This window comes from Pseudopodoces humilis, chromosome 19 (assembly GCF_049639895.1).
Source record: "Pseudopodoces humilis isolate 2021_Gansu_Grassland_sample_001 chromosome 19, ASM4963989v1, whole genome shotgun sequence".
NCBI classification, from domain to species: domain Eukaryota; kingdom Metazoa; phylum Chordata; class Aves; order Passeriformes; family Paridae; genus Pseudopodoces; species Pseudopodoces humilis.
The window spans coordinates 5,833,808-5,852,174 of NC_142218.1; the positions used below are offsets into that span (position 1 = coordinate 5,833,808).

General features: G+C 51.8%; 2 protein-coding genes across 5 annotated transcripts in view; one reads left to right on the plus strand and one right to left on the minus strand.

The window, feature by feature from the left end:
* The window catches only part of SRC (SRC proto-oncogene, non-receptor tyrosine kinase), a 28,361-nt gene extending 23,221 nt beyond the window's left edge, over positions 1-5,140 (plus strand). For all 4 annotated transcript variants that reach the window (XM_088064443.1, XM_088064442.1, XM_005524662.3 and 1 more), the window contains 6 exons: positions 4-159; positions 322-501; positions 582-658; positions 1,038-1,191; positions 1,324-1,455; positions 1,807-5,140. In XM_088064443.1, the coding sequence (XP_087920569.1) occupies positions 4-159; positions 322-501; positions 582-658; positions 1,038-1,191; positions 1,324-1,455; positions 1,807-2,015 (908 nt within the window). In that variant the 3' untranslated portion in view covers positions 2,016-5,140. The remainder of the gene's footprint in view (positions 1-3; positions 160-321; positions 502-581; positions 659-1,037; positions 1,192-1,323; positions 1,456-1,806) is intronic.
* A 4,260-nt stretch (positions 5,141-9,400) lies between these two features.
* On the minus strand, positions 9,401-17,090 carry BLCAP (BLCAP apoptosis inducing factor). Its single transcript, XM_014254259.2, has 2 exons — positions 16,894-17,090; positions 9,401-11,017 (listed from the first exon to the last, which is right to left on the minus strand). Exon 2 carries the CDS (start codon positions 10,929-10,931, stop codon positions 10,668-10,670), a length of 264 nt encoding a protein of 87 aa, XP_014109734.1. The 5' UTR covers positions 10,932-11,017; positions 16,894-17,090; the 3' UTR covers positions 9,401-10,667.
* Between the last annotated feature and the right edge of the window lie 1,277 nt (positions 17,091-18,367).

The window sequence follows — 18,367 nt, forward strand, 5'->3', positions numbered from 1 at the left end:
CAGAACATGCTGACGGCTTGTGCCACCGTCTCACCAACATCTGCCCCACGTCCAAGCCCCAGACCCAAGGCCTTGCCAAGGATGCCTGGGAAATCCCCCGGGAATCACTGCGGCTGGAGGTCAAGCTGGGACAGGGCTGCTTCGGAGAGGTGTGGATGGGTAAGGATCATTCCCACCCTGCTGTCCCCTCGGTGTCACCACCTGCATCCTGTCCCCAGCCATCTGCAGATGCCTGAGGCCTGTGGTGGGGTGGGAGAGCAAGGGAGGGACACAGCCCCCTGCCCCTTATGCGTGTCCTGAGCAGCGTGTCCTGTGCCACAGGGACCTGGAATGGCACCACCCGGGTGGCCATCAAGACACTGAAGCCTGGCACCATGTCCCCAGAGGCTTTCCTGCAGGAAGCCCAGGTCATGAAGAAGCTCCGACATGAGAAGCTGGTTCAGCTCTACGCTGTGGTGTCAGAGGAGCCCATTTACATCGTCACCGAGTACATGAGCAAGGGTGAGCACGGGAGGGACACCGAGGGGGCAGCTGAGGGGCTCTGCTCCTCCAGATTGCTCTGACCATGGTCTTCCTCACAGGGAGCCTCCTGGACTTCCTGAAGGGTGAGATGGGCAAGTACCTGCGGCTGCCCCAGCTTGTGGATATGGCTGCTCAGGTGGGTTTGCACATCCCCGGGCCTCTCTCATTCCTTGTGGGGACACTGGCTGCCTGAGCCCCTCACTGGTCTGTGGTGGCTGTCACTGGTCAGGCAGGTCGCTGGGGTGCTCTGCAGCTCCGCTTGGGTGGGTGTCACTGTTGGGTCTCTGCTCAGAGCGGGGTTGCACTCTGGGACCATCACTTTGCCCATTCCTGTTGGTGCCAGCTCTCCCTGGCCAGCAAACCCAAGTCTGTGTGGCATTTCTTGAGCAGCTGGTGTTTCCCACACCTCAGCTGGGTTCTGCTGCAGGCCTGATCCCTTTACTGGTGCCAGGCTGTCCCCGGGGACCCTTGTGTCATCCTGTGAGCCACAGTGCCCCACGTGCTGGTCCCCACAGATCGCATCTGGCATGGCCTATGTGGAGAGGATGAACTACGTCCACCGGGACCTACGGGCAGCAAACATCCTGGTGGGGGAGAACCTGGTGTGCAAAGTGGCTGATTTTGGCTTGGCCCGACTCATCGAGGACAACGAGTACACGGCTCGGCAAGGTGCGTGCCCAGGGCTGCTGGCAGCAGAGCAGTGGCCACTGGTCCCCATGGTGTGTTGTGCCCGGGGCCAGCATGTGGCTCTGGTTGCACAGGGGTCCTGGAGGCACCTCCTCACCCTGCCTCTCCATCCAGGTGCAAAGTTCCCCATCAAGTGGACGGCCCCCGAAGCAGCTCTGTACGGCAGGTTTACCATCAAGTCAGACGTCTGGTCCTTCGGCATCCTCTTGACCGAGCTGACCACCAAGGGCAGAGTGCCATACCCAGGTGAGGGCTGGCACTTGCTGGCAGAGGCCCCGTCCCCACTGTGGTGCCCAACACCAGCTGTTCATGCCCAGTGCTTGCCCCTGAGCTGCCTCTTCCCAGGTCGGATCCTGCCCCACTGGGGTGAGCAGATATTGGCCAGGATGCAGCATCCCAGCCACCCTGTCCCGCTCTAGTCCCTGAGCAAGGTGACAGGGACAAAGTGCTGCTAGGCCAGGGGTCCCTCTCTCCCTGGGTCACTGGGATTGCCCCTCAGGCCTGTCCTGGCACAAGACCCTTGGTGTCCCCTCTGGGACAGGCACGGTGCAGGACTGGCCTGGCTCTGATCAGTGCCATGTCTCCTCTGGCACGCAGGGATGGTGAACCGGGAGGTGCTGGACCAGGTGGAGCGGGGGTACCGCATGCCCTGCCCGCCCGAGTGCCCCGAGTCCCTGCACGACCTCATGTGCCAGTGCTGGCGGAAGGACCCGGAGGAGAGACCCACCTTCGAGTACCTGCAGGCTTTCCTGGAGGACTACTTCACCTCAACAGAGCCCCAGTACCAGCCTGGAGAGAACCTATAGACGTGGGGCTCCTCCTGGCACCAGGGACGCTGCTGTCCTCACCGCGAGGCGCCGAGGGTTGGCCTCCCCACTGAGGGGCTGTGTTTGTGGAGCAGCCCTGGAGCAGGACAGGGCATTATCTCCAGATGCAGCCAGGGGAGCCCCCATCGCTCATTAAGACTTCTGGCCCGTGTTTAACGAAGTGGCGCCGTTCTGCTGGCGAGGGGAGCCTGTGGGAACCAACAGAGCCAGCTCAGGAGGGCAAGCAGAGCATCTCCTGCCAAGAGACCTGAGTTTTGGGAGACTTTTTCCCCCCACAGCTCTGGGGTGAGCCAGGAGGAATTGGGGGACAGCCATCACCCCACCTCAGACACATGGTCCCAGTCTCCTGCAACCCCTTTATAAATCAGCACAAATTTCCCTACCCCTTCACATTCCCCACCATCTCCCTCTTGGCTCTGGCTCTCCTGAGGCTGCTGGCAGGGGTGTTTTGCCACAAGGATGTCACAATTCCAGGCTGACTTGAATGGGGTGATGCGCCAGGGTGGCGGTGGTGGCAGCACAACTCTGGTGGTCCCTCTGGCCTCACCATGACCTAAACAGCTGGTGGGTTCTGGGACTCTGAAATGTGACAGCTCCAGGCTCTGGTGACCAACATTGTCCCATCAGAGCACCCGGGCACATAATCAAATCTTCCAGCTATGTCTGTTCCCCCAAGGGACACATCTCACCTCTCTGGGGAGCAGGACTGGGGATGCCAGCAGAGACCTCACCCTGCTGAGCTTTCTCCCACCGTATGCTCCAGGTCTTCCAGCCAGACCCTTGGGAAGTACCTCCCAGCCACCCTCCCCAGCTCTGCCACCAGCTTTCCCACCAGCAGAGTCCCCTGGGCTGGCCCTGCCACCAAATCCAGTGCCACTGTGGTGCTTGGGTGCACGGCCCATGTAGCTGTTCTGGGTGTGGGAATGTTTTGGAGGAAGTACTCGACTTTCACAGATGGTTTTGTCCACCTGGTATGTTTTTAGCTGCCTTCCCTCTACCCACAGTGTCCCAGCTTCCAGGCAGCAGTCCCCATGCAGCATCCCCAGCCACATACCCCCATCTGGAAGTGCTGTGCCACATTTGCATCCTCATCTCCTCTCTGCTCGCTCCCAAAGGCCTCAGCCGTGTCTCAGCTCTGGGTGGCTGTTCCTGCCTAGCTTTGTCCCACACACATCCCGTGGGGCTGATCCCTGGCCTCGGCAGGGCAACACTCATTCCCTGCCCTCTCCCACCCAGCACCTGCTTGTACATAACCCCTGAGTGATCCCTGCACCGTCCCAGACCTTGACTTCATTGCATGTGTCAGTTTTCCCTTTCCTGTGGCTGTACCCAGCTGGAAACCTTTCACCATGGTGGTTCACAAAGCTTCACTCCTTCACCTCCTGGGTCCCAGAGACCCTTGCTCAGAGAGACCTGGGGGTCTTTGGATGCTCTCCTGGAGCACGGTGGGTTGGGGGGATCAGGAAATGCTGTGGGGCAGGAATGCTGGAGGGAAGGACCCAGAGAGGGGAGCCAGTGGCTGTGTCCTCCTCTCAGTCCTCAGGCAATGGGCTTTCTGTGCTTCCCCATCACCTTTGGGACAGTTTGCCTCTGGCACAGCCTCCTTGCAGACCCAGCTCACCCCTCAGCAGCCCCTGCCATAGTGCCAGTGTCCTACAAAAGCTGGGTGGGAGCCAAACATGGGCAGAAGGTGGCCAAAACCCCTGCCCCAGATCTCCACCAGAGCAGGACCCCGGTAAGCCACTGCCTGTCACTCACCCACTCCCACAGTGCCCTGGTGTAGTTTGACCCAGCCACTTATTTATGAACCAAGTATATGGTTGGTTGTTTGGTGGCTCCTTTTTTAATGAGTAAAACATTTAAAATCAGTTTGAACAGGTTCTTCAGCAGTATGGAGAGATCATGCTGGCTTGAAGAGCATCAGCTGGTTTAATGAATTTTTTTTAAAAATAATTTTGGGAGTAGAGCCTTTTCTCCCTCCCTCCCCTCATAGCAAGTCTGCTGTGTTGGCATTTCTGCCTGGGCAGGAACTCCCTAAACCTCAGTGTTCTGGGTCTTCCCATGTTTTCAGCCTTTAGGGATGGGCAGCTGCCACAAACGGCCTGTCCCCTGGTGGCTGTTCCAAGGGGTGGCTTGTGCCATAGCTCGGCCTGAATTATACAAATCCCTATCCTTGGGAGAAACCTTTTACAACTGTAACATGTGGAAGCCAGATTTGGTCTGGAAGCTGGGGAGAAAGAAGGCAGGCACACATGTTAAGGCCTTTGGTTGTCCATGCACCTGCAGGGTGCAGCAGGACAGGAAGGGCTTTACCTGGCAAGAGCGGCCTCCTGCTCTTTCCAGAGGGCAGCAGGTGCAAGGAGCACCCCGGGATGGCTTAATTCCCCAAGGCTTTCAGCAAGATCTGGTGAAGGAGATGTGCTGGGGACACTTCAGGGAAGAAGGCAGTAAGGCAATCCCAGAAAAGCCCTCCTCCACGGGGCTGTGTGTCCACATGTCTGTGTGTCCATCTGTGTTTCCGTGTGGTGGGACCCCGTGTCACTGGACTCGCCACCACAGCCAGCATGACCTGGAGGCCCTGGGAATTCAGAGCTTCCCCTCCATCATCATTCTGTCTGCCAGTTTACTTTCTAAGCCAATAAACTCCAGAGGGGAGACTCCACCTAAGGATGCTCTTTGGCTTCCTGGGGTCCATAAAACCCTACAAGTCATTCTCCTCTGCTGTTATAATTTTTTTACACAGTCTTTTGTAAGATCTCCAACTGACTATGCAGAGAACATGTAGATCTGTGTCTCTCTCCCCAGCTCCCTTCACTTGCCTTTTTCGGTGTCTAAGTAAAATATTTAGCTTTTTTCTTTTTTTTTTTCTTTTTTTTTTTTTTTTTTTGGATAATAATAAAACTTTGGAAAAAACCTGAAAAGGTCCAGCTTTGTGGGTGGTGGGGGGGGTGGAGATGCTTTGAAACTCTTAACATTGATGTAAATACTTTGTTATTTGATAATTAAATACAAACAGACCTCACAAAAAGAAGTGTAGTTTGTGTATGAGAGGACTTGTTAGCTCCTTAGCATTCCTGTTAGAGGAGCTGATGCTGCCTGGAGCATGTGCAGTATCCATGTGAAGCTCCTGGTGCTTCAGACACTTGTTTTGGAAGATGCTTCTGGGGTCTGGTGGGGCTTCTGTGCTGCTGGAGCCATTCCCCAGACAGGCTTGTGGTTCAGCACAGGATCAGGGCCATGTCTGGCATCTCCAGCAGTCCTGGAGGAAAAGCAAGAGACACTGTCATTGCAGTCAGGCCCTGGGGGTGTTCCCTGTGCCCCCAGGCTGGGACACACTGCCACAGCAGGACTCTGCCATTGTGTGGGCAGGGCAGGGGTGCTGCTGGTGCTGCCAGAATCCAGGCTCGGTGTCCCTGAGTGAAGCCAGCCAGGCTGGGCTGGGCTGGGCTGGGGGGAACAGGACAGGGGCAGCCTCCCTTCAGCAGAATCTGCTTTATCGGCAGCTCTAAGAAACAAGCCTGCTGTGTTAAGGTAATTAGTGGGTGCTGATTGGGATCTCTCACTCGGGTGATTAAGTAATTGCATATAGCACAGCGCTGCGTGTAGGGGGTTTTCTAAATTCAGAGTGGATGCTGCTGCTGCTCCTTCACCACTACCATCGTCATCATCACAGTCTGGGGTGGCTTTAGTGCCCCAAGCCCCCCAGTCGGGCTGCTCCCTCTTCTTCAGACTGATGACTCAGTTTTATCACCTTACAAGTTTAATGCTTTTATGTTTTGTTTGTCTTTAAAACAATTAAGAGATTGAGGGATTATCTCTTGTGTGCAGGTCCCTTGGTACAATGCGTGGGCTGCGGGTGGGCCAGCGAGGTCACCCCAGGAGGGAAGCTGAGGCCAGAGCTCCTCCAGCCCTCAGATCTGCACCTTGGTGTTGCTGTTTGAGAATGGGATGGCCATGGGGGGTGAAATGGAGAAGGAGGTGGGTGCTGGGAGAGGCCAGAGTGCTGCTGTCCAGCCTGACCTCTGGGGAAGTGCAGGGGAACTGAGGTGGTTTGTGTACAGGGGATGAGGGGACTGGATTTAGTAGTTCCAAGCCCTGCCTATGGCACTGTTTGCTTCTTCCTCTCCCTGTCTTGTCCTCAGCCTCAGTGGCAGCTGAGGTATCTTAAGAGGGTATTAGGGTGGGGCAGTGGCTGCCCCTGCACAGCTCTAGTGAGGAGGCAAGGGTGCTGTGCTGTGCAGTTTGTGTTGGCAATGGGCTCTAAAACAGCGAGGATGAGTTGTTGTTTGACTTGAGCATCCCCTTCACTTACCCAAAGCTCAGTGGTAGCACTCCCCAAGAACATGGAGTCCTGACTCCTACAGGATAAATGCTTTTGAGTACACAGGGTCAGCCCTGAACTGTAAATCCTGAGTTGTGCTGAGGGTCTGGGGTCTCTCCCACAGCCTAAATGCAGCAGAAGGTCTCCTGGGGCAGGAGCAGGGTGCTGTATGTTAAAGGGTTGGCTCACAGCAAGGCTGTCCCCCTGTTCAGGCTCTCAGGTCTTGCTGGCAGTGCCACCAGAGCTCCCACAGTGCCTTTTATTCACTGGTAACAAACTATGGACAGGAGGCTGCCAACATGTGTTCACTCAGAGGGCGCAGCTTGTTGTCCCTTGGATCTCATTCCCTCCAGCAGCAAGTCTGGGTGGCACCTGAGCCATCTTGTCCTCCCTTGCCCTGCTACAAGGATTTGCCTTTGCTGGAAGAGCAGCAAAACCCTCTTGCCAAGGGTTAATCTTCAGGCTCTGGAGGGGAGGGCTAAAGTCCTTACCTGACTGCAGCTTACCTCCCATGGCTGGGAAACCACCTGGTGCCAGAGAAAAGCTGCAGGGCAGGGCTTCCTGTGACCCTGGGTGATGTCTGTGATTTGCCTGGCTCAGGAGATTGACTGGACTAGACTGGCTGACAGCATGAGGGGACAAGGGGACTGTGCCTCCAGATTTGGCTGCCTCCCTGAGCCCACTGGTCAGTGCTTCCAGCCCAAATAGTTCCTCCATGGGATCAACCTCTTACCTCTGGCAGCTGCTGTTTGTAAGGCCACGTTGTGGGCTTGTCTCAGGGTGAGCAGGAAGAGAGTCCAGCCAGGAGGCACTAATCACCTGGCAAGATCCCTGGATGAGAGGCAGATACTGGGATAACAGGCTAATTCCTACCTGCACCTCGAGAGTGCTGGGGAGCTCAACTGCCGAGTGTCAGATCCTAAGATGAGGCATTATCATGGATATCAGCCAGATCTAAAGCTTCCACAAAAAAGGCAAACTTTGTGCTTTCCAGCTGCTCATCCTGGGGATGCTCCCTCTACCTGAGAAGGGTTGAGGAGGAGTATGAAAAGCCCCTAAGGCTGTACTGAGGAGTCCAAGGACTGCCTGAGCCAAGCTGCATTTGTTTGTAAGGATTAGAACCTGGGCTGGCTTTTGTTTTTTTTTTTTTTCCTTTATTGACCCTGCTGTGTCACTGATCTGTTATGTGACCTAGAAAAGAAAATTATCTCTCCCTCATACGGAAAGACAAAGGAACAGCTTAAGGCTCCAGCTCCCTGTACCCAGGGAGCATCAGGCAGATGGACGCTAATTCAGCAAGGTGATGAGACTCACTCAGTGCCAAAGTATCAAGTGACACTTGCGGGCAGTGTCCAGGCTCAGTGGGGCCTGGCACAGCACAGTGGCTGTGCTCTAAACCCCACTGCTTTGAGCCACTGGTGCAGCTGTCCATCTGTGCAGTCCCCACACAGAGACCCCGTGGTGCCCCCAGGATACCCAGGGACAGAGCCACCCCACTGTCCTTCTGCCAGAGAAGGGACAAACATCTCGTGTGAGCAATTTTCCATGTAGCTGGCAAATGCCTGGCTGAGCACTCTGGCTGTGTCTGTCCAGCCCCATCTGTGGTGCACAGGCAGGGAAGCTGTGATGCTGCTGCTCAGAAGCCATCGGGTTGGACCTGTTCTGCAGTCACAGGCATGTTTTTCACAGTCTCTTTATGGAGAAGGATGAACCAGGCATTAGCATGGGATGTGAGACTTGGTTGGGTTCCTCCTTCTGCCCGAGGCTTTCTGTCTGACCGTGACAAAGTTGCTTTACTTCTCTATCTTTACAAAGAAGATAGTATCTCAGGGCTCTAAAGAGGGTAAGAGTGTGCTGGGGAGGGCTGTGTGCATATCAAAGAGTGCTCCTTTTCTGCAGTAGGGGTGGGAGGCTTCTTACCCCATTGAAAGCTGTCCTGCAGCCTCCCTCTTTTGAAGAGCTTTTTGGAGCTGGGTTTCATACAAGACAAGAGCCCACAGCTGTAACCTTGTACAGGCTGTACCTGTAAGCTGTACCTTGTACATCTTGAACCCTACACACAAAGCCAAGGCTTGCTCTCGTCCAAAGGGTTGTCTGGATTTGTGGCTAGCATTTATTTAAATTGCTGTGAAGCGCAACTTGGCTACTGAGCTACAGAAGTGTTCCCTTGACACAACAGAGTGCATTAGCTTAAATACATTGAAACTTAAGTTGCTTAGAGCACAGCTGTGTCCTGGCTTGCAATGAGCGCCCTCCCCTCTTCTATTTGTTATTTATGCCTGAGTTGATGTGACAGCTACTGGGATTTCCCTCAGCCTGACAGGTGACAGAGCTGTCACATCTATTTTTGATGTGGCACATGCTTTTCTTTAATCATGTAAACAATACTATGCCCTGAACTCTTTCCAACTTGGACTTGGTCTTCAGAGCAAGGGATAAAACCAAGCCTGTTTCAGCTCCAGCAACACAGCTCCCACACCCTTTAACACTCTCAGGTGCTTCTGGGTGCTGTTGGACCCCGTAGTCTCTCTCCCCATTCTACACAGGGGCATGGCCAAGGCTGAGGAAGGGCTCACAGCACCACGTGTGTCCCCCTGGCTGGTTGGTGGCAGCTGGGCTGCCCTGAGCAGAGGGACAGGCTGGGATGACATGGTGTCATGGGATGGGCTTACACCACATGGGCACCCAGCAGACACTTCCACTGTGGGCACTGGGGATTAGCAGCTTCCAGGGGTTTCATTTCATAAACAGCAAGAAAAAGAGGGATCTGTCACTGAAGTGCAGAGATACACAGGACATGGGAACTGCTTCTGGTTGGGAGATGAGGCTGTTTAAGAATTGCCAGTCCAGCTCCCAGTCAACCCATGGTCAGCTTAAACAGTCAAGAAGAGCCAGTACTGGGAGCTACAGGGCAAACAGGCTCTGCCTCTTGCTGGAGACTGGGGTTGTTGTGCTGGGAACAGAACAATACAGAGACATGTGATTGCTGGGCTAAGGCATCCACAATGAGCAGCCAATGCATCATGCTGGGCAGGAGGCCATAGACCAAAGTTTATAAAGCTTTATTAAACATTCTGAACAGCTGTGCAATGAACAAACAATACTCTGGAAGTTTCACAACCTCATAGCTTGAACAGCCTCAGGACAGCAACAGCCACTTCTGCTGCTCTCCACCAGAAGACTGAAGGAAAGACAAACAGATGGCAAAGGGGAGGGAAAACTTCAAAGTTTAGAGGTAAGTGTTTTGTGTCAACCTCTAAGTCTTCTCACAAACCAACCTCTGCCCCAGGCTGCAGGCCTGACCCACCATCACCTTGGATTCTTGACATCCTTCTGCCACGGAAGGTGGAGACTCCTGGCATTTTTCCAGCTTCTGCCCTTTTCTAGTCAGTAGCACCAGCACCTTCTGTCACCTCTGGCTCAATACCATTATCTGAAAATGGCAGAAGCATTTACTGCTTCAAGCCATGCCTCCACCTCATGGATTCTCTCCTGTCCTGCCCACACCCAGCCTTTTGGGCTAGCATGAGTTTTGTACGGTAAAGCTCAGTGGCTTCCAAAACCCTGTGTCTTACAGCATGCTGGTTCTTTCTCCCAACAGTCAATACCTTGGAAAACCCAGGACATGAAGGAGGAGGGGAAGAGACAATCTCTACTGCCCATCAAGCTTTATAAAAGCAGTAGCATAACTGAGGCTTTCAGGCTGGGATCTCGGAGCACAGAGTTCAGAAAGCACTTCAGCAGTACACACATCTCTTTGGCAGGCTGAGCAGGAGGAGATGACTCAACTGCCTCTGGCTTCAGCAGCTTTTGGCCAAGTCCATCTGTGAGCTGTTGCATTCGCCCTTGATCAGCAAGGTGGGAAGGCTGGCTCCCCACAAAGAGAGACTGAGAGAATCTTGTAACTATTCAAGCAGGATCAGTGGGCCAAGAGCCCCGAGTTAGGCCACCGTGGCCTAATGCAGACAAGCGACACAACTCCAGCACTCCCAGCTGGGCAGGGGCCAGCAGCTCAGGCTCCCAGCAGTTCTCAGTTGAGAGGGCTGGTGTCTGTTCCCGGTGATACGGGAAAGGAAAAAAAAAAGACTTCTGCTTCTAAAAAAGCAGGTGGTGCTGCCAGAGTTCACACAGTAAACGAGTCGAATTTCACAGGCAGAGTGGGAAGAATTTGCCACTCCAGTCCACGCACAGTTACAGGAAACAGGTTGTCCTTACTCCCGTCCCATACCCAACACCCCCCTCCTCCCCAGCCCCACCCCCTTTTTAAAAGCAAAAGAAGAGCCCTCAGCAGACTGGAAGATTATGATTTTCTAGGTGCCCACTATGTTGGGATCATGAGCTGATTCTGGCAGCTGGGATCCTGTGCAGTGATACAAGAAGCAGTTCCCCCAGCAGCTGTAGCAGATGAGGAATAGAGCTGCCAGGAAGACCAAGGCACAAATTGTGCAAGGTTTCCGTTCCAGGAGAAAACTGAGCAGGTAGAATCCCATGAACATTGAGTGACTGAACCACAATGCTGGGTTGAGGGGCTTGGGTATGAGCAGGACAGGTAGCAACCACTGAAGGCAGTACATCGTGGCTGGCTGGGGCCCCCGTTGGCAGTAGCAGTCAGATGTGCTCCAGAACAGGCCACAGCAACTCCTCTGGAGGGCAGGCTGCTCTGTAGGGAAGGGAAAATGTCAGACTGTCAGAGAAATACAGGGAAAAAATCAACTGTCATTCTTCTAAAGCTTCATTTACTCCCAAGCATCATATGCTGATGGTAGAACTCCCAGTACTGAATTCTGGCATGTCTTGGAGCTGGTGGAAAGCTTCCTGCTTTCTGAGCCACTAGCTGGGAACAGGATCAGCTAATGCTGGTATACAAGTGTATCCTGTGTGCTCTGTTCCTCAGGCCTTTATCCAGGCTAACAAGTGAGACCCTTCTAGCATAGTGAAGGAACAGAAAGAGAGAGGTGGAAATGGGAAACAAGCTGCCACAGCCTTCCCTACACACACAGATCCAACACAGTCCGAAGGCTTGAGTGATGATATAAAGTAGTGCAATTGAAGGGCAATCATTATTTGGTGCTACAGAGAGGTGTTAAGGAAGCATTAGTGTAAGGAATTGTTCTGCACACAAACAATAAAGTCTTCCAGCAGGACAGCACCAGACCAAGCTACTCAGGAAAGACCTGCCAGTGTCCAGGCTGTAAAACAAAGGGAAGGACAGTCCCTGCTTAAGGATTTATAATCCTTGCCAAACAGCTATAGATCAAAGGAGGGGGACAGGCTCAAAATGGCAATTTCCATAAGTGCTGTAAACACAGGATTTCCTCACTTGGATTATTATAAAACCCTCTGGAACCTGGAAAGCTTTAAGGGCTTTCCTAGGCAGGAATGGCAGCATGCTACAAGTCCAGAAAACCTGTTCTTACCTTTAGCAACCACCCAATGACACTAAGTGTGTGCTTTTGTTTTTTCCTTTGAAGCGCTATAAACACCTTCAAGAATTTAAAATGGCTTTCAAAACAATAAATGCCTCACCCCCACTAAGAAGAGTGTGGTGGGGACAGCTCCTTGCAGCAATTGTATTTGCAATTACTCAATGGAGCAGTGCTCCCTCAGAAGGATGAAGGGCTCAGCCCAGCCTGTTAGGATTACAGCTTGGGGGTGGGAAGGTTAGTAGGATGAAGGAGTGAGAATGTAAACAAACAGCACATTCCACTGGCTCCTGTTGGCAGCAGAAGGGATTTCCTGGCAAAGGGAGGGAGAATGAGGGATTGCAGAGAAAAGCCAAGAGAAAACCACATGAGGTTCTCTTCCAAAACAACACTGAGGTCAGACTTGTCTTGCAGGTACCAATGGGCTCTGCTATCAGCAGCAGGGAATGCTGCCATCCTGTGCAGCATGATCTATTTTACTTTAATGTTAGTAGGAAAATGCAGGCAAACATTATGTGGGGAAAGTACATTGTGCTGGTGCTCCTGCAAGGGAGTGTTCTCCAGCAGAGAGGGCAGCTGGAGTTCAATCAGTAAAACTAAACTGCAGCTCAGTAGCCAAAGAGTAAAGAAAAAGTTATTTTATGCTGCAATACAGACAAAGCCAAGTCACAAGAATAAAGCTTCCAATGTTAGTCCTGTTTTAGGCAGGTCACTCACTTGCATCTTTAAGGGCAAATCTAGTCCCAAGTCTTTTCCCCGTCTATAAACTGGAATAAGCTATTACTCATTTCATAATAAAACATGCTGTCTGCCTGCTTTTGTGAAGTGCTCAGATGTTTCTGGAGTAAACAATACCACAGAAGTACAGGAGAACTTTTTTCCAAGGGGAAGAATAGAGAGAGAAAGATCTAACAACAAATATTTGAAGAGGAAAGTAATTAAACCCCATCACCCAACTTTTCACTTCAGATTGCACTGAATGCAGCAAAGTTGTACTAAATCAATGATCTGCAGCTGCCTTGATCCTCCTGAAATATTCCCTTTCTGAAGTTTCCTGCAATTTTTTTCTCACAAGTGCTCCAAACATTGAGCATTAAATATCACTGCATAAACACCATGTCATGTTTTTGGTAGATCCAGCCCTAAGTTGCATCAGCTTGACTTCTGTGGCAATTTGTGTCACCTGCTCTCAAAACTCTGTTTTAAAGTGCCTACTCTGCTTTGGGTTTTCTGTCTCTAGAGTAAAGAAATGGGTAAAGAATGCAACTGTTTTAGCACAAGGCTAAAACAAAGAAGTAGAATTTTTCAGAACAAATGTCTCAAATCTCTCAGCTTTAATAGGATCATGTATCGCTACTGAGCCTTTAACCCCAAACTTTTAAACTGACTACAGTTATAAAATACTCATAATTTGTGTTGCAGCTACACTTTGCACTTCATGGTCTGGCCCTCTCACTCCTACAATGCTCTTAACAATAACATTCTAAACACTGAGTTGACTTTAAGCACCTAAGCTTTACTTGAGCACTTCCTACAAACACAAAGCCATCTCAGGACAATTTACTCATTTTTAAATATTAGTATTTCCTGCAAGAACCAGTTGCTTGTAGCAATCAATGCAACCTCTGCAGAATAAGGAACCATTTAATGGTAGTTATTCTTACTATGAACGTTCAATGCCAATGCCCTTCAACCTGCAAACCTCTTGGATTTCTGCCAAAAGCAGCCATTCAAACCGTTGCTCTTCTTATCTGTAGTCAGTTGGCTTGTATTCTCACGTGTCCCTTCACTACCAATCTACCAATCAGTTAAAGGCTGAGGATCCTTTGCTGTATCCCATAGCTGATCCTAGACAAAGCACTTACTACTGGAGGCTGCTACAGCTCTATCTCCCTCAAAGAACTTTCTACTAATCAGATATATGCTCTTCACTAGAGATTCTTTGTACAGCTGGTATTGAGAGTGAGTTTTCTTTACACTCTATTGATCAAAGAGAAACAGCACCTCCTGCTATCAGCTCTTTACTGGGCAGGGAACATTCACCTTCATGCCCAGGACAGGCAGATCCTTCTGGAAGCCACAGCAATATTTGGTTTTGCCTGGTTTCTCAAGCAAGGTGAAACTTGCAAATTAAAGATTTCTACCTTGTTGTCTTTGTCTCCTCCTCACAATCCAAGCCAAAGATTACCATGTTCCAGAGCAAATAATAACATGTCACCCAACAGGACTGGTTTCACAACTGCATCCTGCTTTTCCTCAACCAGTTGCTCTTGTTCTCCCTGTGTCCCGCTATCCTCAAACCTGCTCCTGTGCTGCTCCTCATGTCACCTGACTTGGTGGCCACTCATGTTTATCTGATACTTCTTTTCCACTTCTTCCTTTCACCCTCCACAGCTCTTGGAGCCACTTGAAGTCACTTCAGACCCCGCAGCAGCAGAGCTGGTGATGCTCCCGCTGTGGCCCAGTCAGATCCCCATGTGCTGCCAGAGCCTCCTCCTGCCACTTCCTGCAGGCAGAGGAGCATCCAGGGGAGGTTCCCTGCACACCCTTTAGTAAACAAGCACCAATACTTTTCCACATGCTTATTAGCTGACTTCCACTGCATTCCCTGCCCTCCCTGCTGTCATCTTCCCTCCCAAAAACATTCAGGTCCTACTGGTGTATGTTTGCCTGGAGGATTTTGGAATTCCAGTGCAAAGGCAGCAGCAGACCTTTCCCAAGTAGAAACAAAATTTCAAATATGACAGGTATAGAGTGAGTAGCACAGTGCACTGCTTTGCAATGGATCAGTCACATTTTGGAATAAATCCATCTAAGGAGCCAGCAAGCCGGTCCTTCAGATTCTACAAACTAACTCAGCAATTAACACACTGAAAGGTGTTTCTGCACCATAGGCTTGACACATCAGTATGTCAATACCAAGTCTGTACCTTTCACAGTCCATTTACCCTGGAGAGGGAGAATAATCAGCCAGTTTTCCCTAAGCACTTCAAGGGTAAGTTTGTTCAGACCTTACTAAGGCAGCCTTTATGCCAGTGCTGTTCACACAGAACTCCCCCAGCACATGCTACAGAGTGTCCCAAGCTGAGAGCTGAAAGGGCTGCAATAAAACACTGAGTAACCTTTTTATTGGGGTGTGCTGGTATCATCCTCCCCCTTTCCCAAAAGCCAAAGCCTCTGCTTGTGAAGAAAAGCTACACTGGTTAGATAAGTCTCTCAAGTTATCCAGGGCACATAAACTGAAGAGTAAGTTTCAGGGATGTGTTTCTTACCTACAGTGCTCACCTGTTTGCTTAAAATTGTTTTAATCAAAAACCCTGTCACAACTACTAACTGTTGTGTGTGGGCAGTGCTTCAGACTGCCAGGGTGTGTTCAAAAACAACTCAAATATCACATAGCACCCAAAACAGCTGCTGAAAAATACACAACAGCTAAAGCACTGGGACAAAAAGAGAGATGAAGAACTATCAAGTGACAAGTTTGAAGAGTTCAGCTAAGAAAAGCAACAACAGACCAGCTTCCCAGATGCCAACCCTCTGTCGTAAACCCAAGAACCATAACTGCTCAAACTTTAAGACCTATTTGCAGCAGGGATTAACTTCTCTAGGGATTTTTTTAGCCTTGCCACTATTATTTCAATTTTTTTAAAAGCTTTATCTGCTGGTGTGACTCAGCTGGAAAGAGTGAGTATATAATTTTTGGCAAAGGCCTTAGCCTAGTCTTGGATCATGCCTTGGACACTTGATGTAGACTCAGAAATGGTGCAATGTAATCACAACAGTTTCCAAAAAGAGCAACAAATCCTTTAGTAACCAAGCCTTGGGGTTAGCACTCTTGATTTCTCAAGCTAGACACAAGCCAAAGCAACTCACTTGGTGAAAAGTGCAGGTTCTCTGTTGAGCCACTCTTTTCACACTTCCAAAGCTGCCCTCTGAGCTTCACTCTTGATGGGGGATGGATTAGCTTTTGTCCAGAGGCAGCACCCACTCCATCTGGACTGCAATGCCCTCACAGCACCAGGGTGAATCCTCCTCCCCCCATGAGAGGAGAGGTCCAAACTAAAACTAATTGGTTTTTTTTCAGAGAGCTTGGAATGGGCCTGGAAATCATCAGGAATCAGAGGAGCAGAAGCTTAAATCAGCCAGTTCTGTGGTGGGAAGAGATGTCAGAAGTCACAGTTGTCATCTGGAGTATTAGTACTTTCATTTGTAACTAACTCATGAGTACTAACTCATTAATTTTCAGAGGTACTCATTCCCACCTTCTGCCTTTGTTTAACTGCCAAAGATCATCACTTTCAGGCCCATTCCAAGTTCCCTGAGAAAAGTAGTTTTAATTTGGACCTCTTCTCTACTTTTTGTGCCTTCAGCAAGCTTCAATGGTCCAAACACAGCCAGATAGGGGTGAGCTTTCCGCATCTCAGATTAGAAAAGGCAAAAATGCTCTCTGGGCAACTATGAGGAGTTAGGACCTATAGTTTGGAAAGACAAAGGTTACTGCACTATGACAGTACTTGCAAGGTCCATTGAAACGTTTCGGTACCAGGAAAGTATGGGAGAGTTCAGCATGTTGTGGACTGCATTTAAGAGCTTGTTTTTCCTCTTCTCTTGCACTTGCATGTTTGGGATAGCACGAGCAATGTCGATATGACAGAACAGCTTGTAAACTCACTTTGCAGCTGGCTCAAAGCACGTTTGGGAGCTCGGGGAGGCTGCAGAGCGCTGTATTCACAGACTGTCACAGAATATCCCGGGCTGGAAGGGACCCACAAGGCCCACCCCAGTCCAGCTGCCTGGACAAAAGCTCGTCAGAGCATTGTGCTGTTCTGGGAAGAAACGGGTCTGGGATTCCTTTCAGAAGGCGCTAACGACAGCTACGAGAGGTTCGTGGCCGAGAGCAGAAGGAAGGCAGGGGAGGGCACACACAGCGCTGTTATTTCCATGCTGGCACCGAGCTCGGGCTCGGTTGAAGCCTTTTCCATCCCGGGGCACGCAGGGCTGCGAGCGCCCGGCTCCCCCGCCCTGAGGAAACCTTCCCCTCCTCCCCCGGCCCCCGAAGCTCGCAGGGTTCCTCCGCTCCTCCGGCCCCCCGCCGCTCCCGGCCCGTACTCACCGCGCGGTGCCGCCGCCTCACGCCGCCATCCCGGGGCCGCCCTGAGGAAGGAGGAAGAGGCCGCCCGGGAGCCGGGGGACGCCCCGCAGGCTCCACGCGGCCGGGCGGCTGTCCCCGAGAGCGCTGCCGGCCGCGGTGCGCTGCTGCTCCGGCAGCGGGAACGGGGCGCGGGCAGCGGCCGCTCCTCAGGCGGCTCCGGGCAGCCCCGCGCGGCGGGAGCGGAGCGGAGCGCGGCGGCTGCTGCGCATGCGCGGGCAGCGCTGCGCCTGCGCACGGCGCGGGCGGTGCCGGGAGCCGGCCTGGGCCGGGCTCTGGGTTTCTAAAAGGTTTTTTGCGTCTGTGGGTTCTTGCCGTGAACCACACTTGGTATGTTCCACCTGCAAAAGAGAAGACTAAGGAGGAGACGTCAGCGCTGCTTACAACTTCCTGACGAGCGGCAGCTCCCATCTCTTCACTCTCATGATCAGTGACAGGACCGAGGGCATGGCCTGGAGTTGTGTCAGGGGAGGGTTAGGCTGGGTTTTAGAAAATGGATTTTCGCCCAGAAGGTGGTCGGGCACTGGAACAGGCTCCCCAGGGCAGTGGTCACAGCACCGAGCCTGTCTGAGTTCCAGAAGCGTTTGGACACCGCTCTCAAGCACAGGGTGGGATTCCTGGGGTGTCCTGTGCAGGGACAGGAGTTGGACTCGAGGATCCTGATGGGTCCCTTCCAACTCAGCATGTTCTGTGGTTATTATTCAATTGTGTTTGCACGCTTCATTGCAGCTTGTGCTGTGCTGCCTCACAGAGGCACGGAGGACAGCAGGGCTGGGCAGGGACCACTGCAGGCCATCCAGCCACCCCCTGCTCCGCTGCACCCCCTCGAGCACAGTGCTCTGATCGTGTCCAGGGAACATGGGAATACCTCCAGGGAACGACCTCGGTAGCAGCCTGTTCCAGTCAGCCATGCAGTGAAGTTCTTCATGTTCAGGTGGAACTTCCAGTGTTCTTGTTACCTCATCCCTCTGTTGAGCATGACCAGGAAGAGCCTGGCTAAATCCTCAGAACACCCTCTCTGGAGCTGCTCACAGGCACTGATAAGATCCCCATCTCATTTGTCTCTCCTCCAACCTAAACAGCCCCAGTTCCCTCAGCTTTTCCTTCTAAGAGAGATGCCATCTTCACAGCCCTCCTCTGGACTCACCCCTGGGAGCTCCATGTCTCCTGTACCAAGTAATCCAAGGGAGCTCAAAGCAAAGAAGAAAAATAGTCCAGGAAAAACGAAAACAAAAAAACCCAAAGACCAAGATTTGGCACTTTCACAACCATTTAAAACCCACCCAGCCACAGATGCAGGGCCACTCACATTTCCCATAGAGTTTTCCACTTGGCTGGCCTGTGCATTTGATAGTTGTGATAAGACTTGCTCTCCCAATGGCCAGGCAAGCAGGTATCCAGCCTGGGATAGTTTCCCTCTGCTCTGCCATTATTCTGG

Excerpts from the sequence above, each read along its gene's own strand:
- BLCAP (XM_014254259.2), bottom strand. The coding sequence starts at position 10,931 with ATGTACTGCCTTCAGTGGTTGCTACCTGTCCTGCTCATACCCAAGCCC.